The sequence below is a fragment of the Arachis ipaensis genome, chromosome B10 (assembly GCF_059453495.1).
Source record: "Arachis ipaensis isolate K30076 ecotype BB chromosome B10, ASM5945349v1, whole genome shotgun sequence".
Taxonomy (NCBI): domain Eukaryota; kingdom Viridiplantae; phylum Streptophyta; class Magnoliopsida; order Fabales; family Fabaceae; genus Arachis; species Arachis ipaensis.
In genome coordinates this window covers 99,437,504-99,445,828 of record NC_142435.1, presented here as the reverse complement: position 1 = coordinate 99,445,828, position 8,325 = coordinate 99,437,504, and the positions used below count along the sequence as shown (strand labels likewise).

Sequence of the window (8,325 nt, the reverse complement as noted above, 5' to 3'; positions counted from 1 at the left end):
GCTATGATCCCCCTCCCAAACGTTTTATAAAATAATTAGTAGTATTTCTATAAAAAAAAAATTGTAGTTCAATTGGTTTAGTATGTTAATTTTAACTTAAAGTATTGCAATTTAAAATAAAATACAGCTGACATTTTTTTGTCTTTGTTAGGGCTAAAAGTGAGTCAAGCTAACTCATGAGTCAGTTTGAACTCGACTCGCTAATAGTTCGACAAGCTGAGTTTATGAGTTGATGACCCGAGCTTGAGCCTAAAATTGAGCTCATAAATTAAATTAACTGAGTTTAAATTTGGATAAGCTCAACTCATTTTTTAATATATATACACACATATCCTGTATACATTTAGTTTATACTTTTAATATTATATATATACATATAAAATAGCAATATATAATTTTACATATATTAATGTTCTTATTTAAAATTTTATAATTATTTTAATGTAGGATATAAATAAAAAATTCATAATTAATAGATACACAATATATAAAATTAATATTTTTAATATATATAAGTTATAATTTATTGATATAAAATTATAGATTATGTTCTTGTTATTTAAGCCAACTCGAGAGCTCATGAGCTTTCGCCAATCTTGAGCTTAAGAAATAGGTTCGATTGTTAATGAGTTGAGCTATGAGTCAAACCAAGGTTGCGAGAACCGGACCGGTCATTGAACCGGTAGAGTAACTGGTTCACTGGTTCAATGGTTCGACCGGGGTTCAACCGGAGTTCAACCGGTTTAATTAAATATTAAATAAAATTATTAAAATTTAAATATATAATTTCAAATATTTAAAAAAATATCATCAATCATCAATAAAATTATTTTAGAAAATTTAACATAACACCAACAACTATCATCAAAATTTTCCAAAATTCAGGAGAGCAGTAAAACACCATAACAAAATTATACCAGATTTCCTGAAATCAACCATCAATAATTATTCCAATTTCATAAAAATTATAAAAACAAAAAACTTAACACACTTAACAGTTAACACTTAACACAGAGGCAGCAACAAGCCAACAACACTATTCTCCCCTAAGTTCTTGCAAGTAATCAACAATACTCATCAATCAGAGAATCCAGAGACAAAAATTACACCATTAATCCAAACTCAGCCATCATACCACCATCAACACTAACTCAGAAGTAAAAGAAACAGCAACCAAGAATCAGATTTCAGTACCTCAATAAAACTAATAAAATAAGCAACCATAAATTAAAGCAAACATAAGTTTGAATCATTAAAATACAGAAACTCAAATTCATAGAAATTAACAAAAGAAAAAAATGAAGCAGAGTTACAGAGGACAGAAGAATCAATCTGACTTCGAAGGAAAAGCGAAACAAGCGGCGAGGAAAGAGCGAAACTCAACTACCGGCAAGGGAGGAACGACGAGACAGAGACAAGGATCGAGCAAGTTCACGACGAAGAAGATGGAGGAATCCAACTGACCGCACTTCGATATGCAAGTCCACAACGAAGAAGACGAAGACGATGTAGTGAAGATGGCCACGAGCTTCGATCTGTAAGTGTAAAGGCCACGACGTGGAGGAGAAGAGAATGGACGGCAAAGAGCTTTGAGCTAACCCTCTGTTTGTCACTACTGGCGGCGAGGCACCCTCTTACTGACAAGAAGAGTTCGGCGACGGTGGAGGCGGTGGCTGCTGGCTGCTGGCTTAGAGAGAAGAGGAGCTGCTGGCTGAGAGAGAGAGAGAGAGAGAGAGGGGGAAGGGGTAGTGCCGCAGTGGGTTAGGGTTTTTTCTGATGGAGGGGAATTGGGAAATTGGGCTTTTATATTATCCATTTTCTTTTTTTTTAATTATAATTTTGAAAACCGTTAAAAAACCGACCGGTTTTATCGGTTCACCGGTTAACTGCCGGTTCGACCGGTTTTTATACCGGTTTTTTGCCAAACGGTTTTTCACAGTAACCAAACCGGCTAGAGGACCGGTTCTCGGTTAATCCGGTCGAACCGGCCGGTCCGGTTTGATTTTTAGAACACTGAGTCAAACTCAATTTTCGTGAGCCGAACTTGAGTTTAGTCTAACTCGGCTCAGCTCAACTCACTTCCAGCCCTAGCCTTTGTTGTTCAAACCAAAATTAAAACACGCAAAAATATTATAAAAATATTATGATTTTAATTTATTTAATTTAGTACTATTTTATATTTTACTATTTATTTAATTTAATTTTTTATATTATACAAAAATATTAAAATATTCAATAAATATTGATGTTATTGTATTTTTATAGATTGATAAAAGAATTTGCAAGTTGAAATTAAAAAGTTTCAATCTTTTAATCTAAATTTTGAGTTCAAGCAATTATTTTTTTGCATCATCTCTGTGAAATTAGATAATTTATTTATTTATTTAATTTAGTATTATTTTATAACTCCGTCTATGTTACACTTGTGGTGCATAGCCAGTCCCAAACCCGGATAAAGGAGAAGGGTTGTGTTAGGTCTTCGACAGCCAACATAAAAATTTAGTCGAATCTTCATGACATGGATCAAAGACGTTATTGCGCTCAAGCTAGGTCATTGCCCGGAAGCAATGCGCTGTATGGCTTGCGTACAGTGTCAAATGAGCAAGAGCCGCTGCATCGATGCTCGAGTGTAGTGTTAAATGAGTAAGGGTTCTCGCATTTTCGTGAACGGACGAGGGTAAATAAACTAGTTCACAAAGAAAAAGGTAAAGGTCGAGGTGACAAAATGTTGAGATTTGGGACATGGAATATAGGCACTCTAACAAAAAAATCTATGGAGGTGGTGGATACCATGATAAGGAGGAAGATTAACATCATGTGCCTATAAGAAATAAAATGGGTTGGTGCGAAGGCTAGGGAGTTGGATACTTCCGATTTCAAACTTTGATATATGGGAAAGGTGAAGAATAAGAATAGGGTAGGTATTACCGTGGATAAGCAGTGGAAGAAGGACGTAGTGGATGTTAAGAGAGTGGGAGATCGGATCATCTCTATCAAACTTGTGGTGGAAGGAGGTACTTTTCATGGGATTAGCGCCTATGCACCGCAAGCGGGTTTGAAAGAGCAACACAAGATAAGATTTTGGGAGGATCTCGAGAGTTTGGTTCAAGACATATCTTTGGGAGATAAGATTTTCTTAGGAGGAGATTTAAATGGCCATGTGGGAAAAGAAGTGACTGAGTATAGAAGTATTTACGGAGGCCATGGTTTTGGGACTTTTTCCTCAACTTTTGATCTTCTCATTGCGAATACATGTTTTAAAAAGAGAGACGAACATATAAAAGTGGCATGACAAACTTTCAAATTAACTTCTTCTTGTTGAGAATAGTCGACCAAAAATTTTACATTAATAGTAAAATTATTCCGGGAGAGAGTTTAACAACACAACATAAGATGCTTGTCATGGATTTTCACGTTGAGAAAAAGACATCATACGAAAAACTCAAGGACGAGGTGGTAGAGGATGAAAGGTGAGGAACAAAGAAGCTTTCTAAGACGGGTAGAAGAAGAGGCAAAAGTGGGATGGGAACAGAAGCGCGGAAGAGATGTGGAGAGAGATGACAGAAGTTATTAGAAAAATAGCAAAAGAAATTTTTGCTGAATCTAGAGGGATGGGACTAAGAGACAAGGAGTCCTGGTGGTGGAATGTGAGTGTACAAGAAAAGATAAAGGCAAAAAGGGTGTGCTTTAAATAGTGGACTTTGTGCCGCAATGCAGATAATTGGAAAAAATATAAGGAGGCTAAGAAAAAAACAAAAGTGGCTATAAACAAAGAAAGAACAATAGTATATGACGGTCTCTACCAGTCCTTAGGCACAAAAGAAGGAGAAAAAGGTATATATAAAATCGCAAAGAGCCGTGAAAGAAGAACGAGAGACTTGGATCAGGTTAAGTGCATAGGATAAAGAGCTACTTCTACGAGTTATTTAATGAAATGACAAAAGACTCTTCTGAGCCTTGGTCAGTTATGCACGAGGGAAGAAGATCAAAACTTCGACTACTATCGAAAGATTCGAGATTTCGAAGTAAAAGAGGCTCTAAAGCGGATAAAAAATGGCAGGACATTAGGACTCGATAATATCCCGATTGAAGTTTGGAAGGGCCTTGGAGAGAAAGGTGTCAGTTGGTTAACCAAGCTTTTTAATGAGATTTTAAAGTTTAAGAAGATGCCAGATGAGTGGAGAAAGAACACCTTGGTACCTATCTACAAGAATAAAGGGGATATACAAAGTTGCGAAAATCATAGAGGGATCATGAGCCATACCATGAAGTTATGGAAAGGGTGATAGAACGAAGGCTGAGACATGAGACACAAGTAATTGAGAACCAATTTGGTTTTATGCTAGGAAGATCCATCACTGAAGCGATATACATGTTAAGAAGGATGATGGAGAGGTATCATGGTAATAAAAAGGATCTACATATGGTGTTTATTGATTTGGAAAAAAGCGTACGAAAGAGTGTCAAGGGAGGTTTTATGAAAGGTTTTAGAAAAGAAGAGAGTAAGGATCACATATATGCGTGCAATTAAAGACATGTATGATGGGGTTACAACTAGTGTGAAGACTCAAGGTGGTGTGACAAAGGAATTTCCTATTGGTATAGGATTACACCAGGGATCATCCTTAAATCCATACCTTTTCACATTAGTCTTGGAAGTATTCACAGAGCATATCCAAGAGCCTGTACCATGATGCATGCTTTTTGCCGATGATATCGTCCTTATGGGAGAGTCAACGGAAGACCTAAATAAGAAGTTGGAGTTATAGAGAGAAGCTCTAGAAGTGTATGGTCTGTGCATAAGCCGTAGCAAGACAGAATATATGAAATGTAAGTTTGGCTTACGAAGGTAAAACCCTAATATAGAGGTGAAGATTGGAGATAACATCCTACAAAAAGTTAAGAGTTTTAAGTATCTTAGGTGCATCATACAGGATAATGGAGAGATTGAACAGGATGTAAATCATAGGATCCAAGTACGTTGGTCAAAATGGCGGAGTGCATCTGATTTTATATGTAACAAAAAAGTGCCTTTAAAACTTAAAGGTAAATTCTATCACACCGCTATCAGACTGGTTATACTTTATGGTACAGAGTGTTGGGCGGTCAAAGGGTTGCACGAACATAAGCTAAGTGTAGCAGAGATGAAGATGTGGAGATGGATGAGTGGTCATACGCAATTGGATAGAATAAGGAATGAAGATATAAGAGAGAAGGTTGGAGTAGCATCTATTGTGGAAAAGATGGTAGAATCGCGTCTCAGGTGGTTCGGACATGTAAAAAGAAAACCGACAAAACACCCAGTCAGGAGGGTGGATGAGATTGAAGATGGTCAAGGAGTGAAAGGTAGAGGAAGACCTATAAGACCATCCATGAAGTGGTCAAACGAGATCTACATATAAATGGTCTCTCTATAGATATAATACATGATAGAGTTCAGTGGCGTTGTTTGATTAATGTAACCGGCTCCACCTAATGGAACGAGGCTTTATTGTTGTTGTAATTTAGTATTATTTTATATTTATTGATTTTTTAATTAAATGTCTTTTAACTAAAAATAATATTCAATAAGTATTATAAATTTTAAATCACTCAATATTCGAAAAATATCATTATAAATTATTTTATATTTTTTATCCGTAAAATTATTTATTTATTATCTTATTAGTAACAAAATTAAAAATAATTATGTTTATAAATTTTATTTTAATATAAATATTACTATTATGTAATTTTTATGTTAAATTTGGGTTTCCTTAAATTTTTTTTTTCAAGCTCCCACTGTGGATCACGGAAGCCGTATAAGCTTATATCATTCCCTAGCGTTTGTTTTCAAAGTTCGGACTTCGTCACAATGAAATAGTTGAATCAAGTAAAACATGTGAGTGTTAGCGCAAGACTATAAATTTTTACAGTGCTCTCTTTTTTATCAATTTAATCTCTAAGATCTTAATTACACTACCGTAGTTGTTGAGATTGAACTCCAAGACTAAAATAAAATTGTTGTTATTTCACATTAGTCCAGCATAACAAGAGAGTGTTCATCAGCGTGTTTATTGAGTTGAAAAGGGATTGAGGGATCATGATGTCCTAAGCTCAATTTACGGACTACAACAGTACAATCATCAAATTGGTGAAAGCTATGAATTGGAGGATCACTGGTAAAGATTTGGTCGCTAGTACAAGAGAGATCCTTTTTGTCTGTTTTTGGCTCTGGAACTATTTTGGGCTAAAGCTCTCTGAAGTTTTGGATTGGCATAATTCTCCATGGCCTTAATAAGCCCAACTACGAAATCCAAGTACTGATGACCCATCTGTTAAAAGTACATAGTCCAAACACAGCCCAACCCATAATTTGCTCAAACCACAAAAATAATATAAAAAAAAAGACGAAAAGAAAAAGAAAACCTCAAAAAATAAAAAAAATAGGGAAACCCAATGAACATGAGTATCACTACTATATATAGACCTGCACAGCTGAAGAAGTAAAAACCCTAGCCAACGTTGCAGTTCAGAGCACCAGGCGCATTCCTAGCTTCAAACGATTCACTTGCTCTGCAATGGGTTCCAGCGAGTTGGGCTGCACCTATGCCTCTTTGATTCTCCACGACGAAGAGATCCCAATCACTGTTAGTACTTTCTCTCTATTCTCATTTCAATTCATTCAACCGCATTATGTTTTAGATCTCTCTCTTCTGCGTCTTGTAACAATTTGTTGTCGTTTTTGTGTGTTCGTTCAGGCGGAGAAGATTAACACTTTGTTGAAGGCTGCTAATGTTACAGTTGAGGCATTCTGGCCCAGCCTCTTCGCAAAGCTTGCTCAGAAGAGGAACATCGAGGATCTCGTCTTGAACGCCGGATCTGGTGGCGGTGGTGCCGTCGCCGTCGCAGCTCCTGCTGGCGGTGCCGCCGCCGGTGGTGCTGCTGAAGCCGCACCTGCCAAGGAGGAGAAGAAGGTATTCAATTTGAATACTTTTTTGTCTTGATATAATTTCTAATTGCTAGTTAGGCATATTAAGAAATGGTGATAGCGTATTTTGTTAGGTTTTTAAATTAGTTCTTTCTGTTGTGAAATTTGTCAATATAATGTTATGGATTATAAACAATGATACACTGTTAGAATTTTCAGATTTTGAATATTTTGATTTTAAAAATGATTTAGATATGAAAAAAGTTTTGAAATGAGGATGCTAATGACTGATGTGATGTCATGATTTTTCTAATTGCAATTGATTAAACTTTTATCTTGCAAACTTCAATCAGATTAGGAAATTTAAGGCATTTGTTACTGAATTGTGTTTGCATATTTTTGTAACTTGTGTAATTGATATTTTTGTTTGTTCTATGTGAATCAAGGTTTGAATCGTATGACTAATCTGGTAGCTAAATAATGTTTCTTCTAAAAATTACTTACAGACTTGTATGCTCTTTTCTTCTAAAAAAAGAAATACTTGTATGTTTTCCTATAAAAGGATAAAAAATGCTATATTTGTTGATGCGAATTATCATCACTCAAACTAACCAGTAAAATGACAACCTAGTTAATTGGATTATCAAGTGTAATTACCATTATTTATCAGTTGTGGTTAACCTCACAGCTTTATAAAAGGTTATATTGCATGATTTTTTAGCTTACCCTTTGCACTTGTGAATTTTTCATTTGCAGGAGGAGCCCAAGGAAGAGAGTGACGATGACATGGGCTTCAGTTTGTTTGATTAGTTTTCTTTCTTTTAGTTTGTTATAGCCAAACTAGTATTCCTTCCAAGGAGGGGTCTCGGGAAAACTTTTGCTCTATAGTTTTTTTGTTGAATTGAATTTTAGCCAAACGATATCTCAATTAAGTGTTTAATTTTGTGGTTATTATTTTCTTTTTGAATATTCGTAGCCGATGGATTTTTCTAATTTAGCTATGTTTCTATTTTGCATTTAATATCTTAATTTTTCTCCGTGTTCTTTTTTCTTCTCAGCTTCTAATTTGTATGACTCAAGAAACAATTTCCTAAACATAGAACACGCCAGCAATTATATTTTGCTGGAAAGATCTAGGGCGGATATTCTATGATATGGCATTTGCATCATTGTGTGAAACTCTAAACCTCTCCGGCATTGTAGTTAAAAATCAAACTCATTTATATTCTAGACACCCAAAAAAATAAACAAATTTATATTGTAGACTTTGGTAAATTTTTTTCAATTTATTTGCAGAAGAGCAGAGCGTCTGAAATGAGAGTTGAGAGCCATTTTAGGGTTATGAATTAGGGTAGTGAGACACCTGTAAAAAGAGACTATATAACCAGAAAAAAAAAATCATTTAGACGAGCCAT

At 35.3% G+C, this 8,325-nt stretch overlaps 1 protein-coding gene across 1 annotated transcript; it reads left to right on the top strand.

Annotated features, from left to right (window-relative positions):
- The first annotated feature begins 5,923 nt into the window (after nt 1–5,923).
- LOC107623163 (large ribosomal subunit protein P1) lies at nt 5,924–7,939 on the top strand. Its single transcript, XM_016325327.3, has 3 exons — nt 5,924–6,629; nt 6,741–6,956; nt 7,667–7,939. Exons 1-3 carry the CDS (start codon nt 6,561–6,563, stop codon nt 7,718–7,720), a joined length of 339 nt encoding a protein of 112 aa, XP_016180813.1. The 5' UTR covers nt 5,924–6,560; the 3' UTR covers nt 7,721–7,939.
- The last annotated feature ends 386 nt before the right edge of the window (nt 7,940–8,325 follow it).

Excerpts from the sequence above, each read along its gene's own strand:
- LOC107623163 (XM_016325327.3), top strand. The coding sequence starts at position 6,561 with ATGGGTTCCAGCGAGTTGGGCTGCACCTATGCCTCTTTGATTCTCCAC. Across the intron at positions 6,630-6,740 it reads ACGAAGAGATCCCAATCACT|GCGGAGAAGATTAACACTTT; the intron begins GTTAGTACTTTC and ends GTGTTCGTTCAG. Across the intron at positions 6,957-7,666 it reads CTGCCAAGGAGGAGAAGAAG|GAGGAGCCCAAGGAAGAGAG; the intron begins GTATTCAATTTG and ends TTTCATTTGCAG.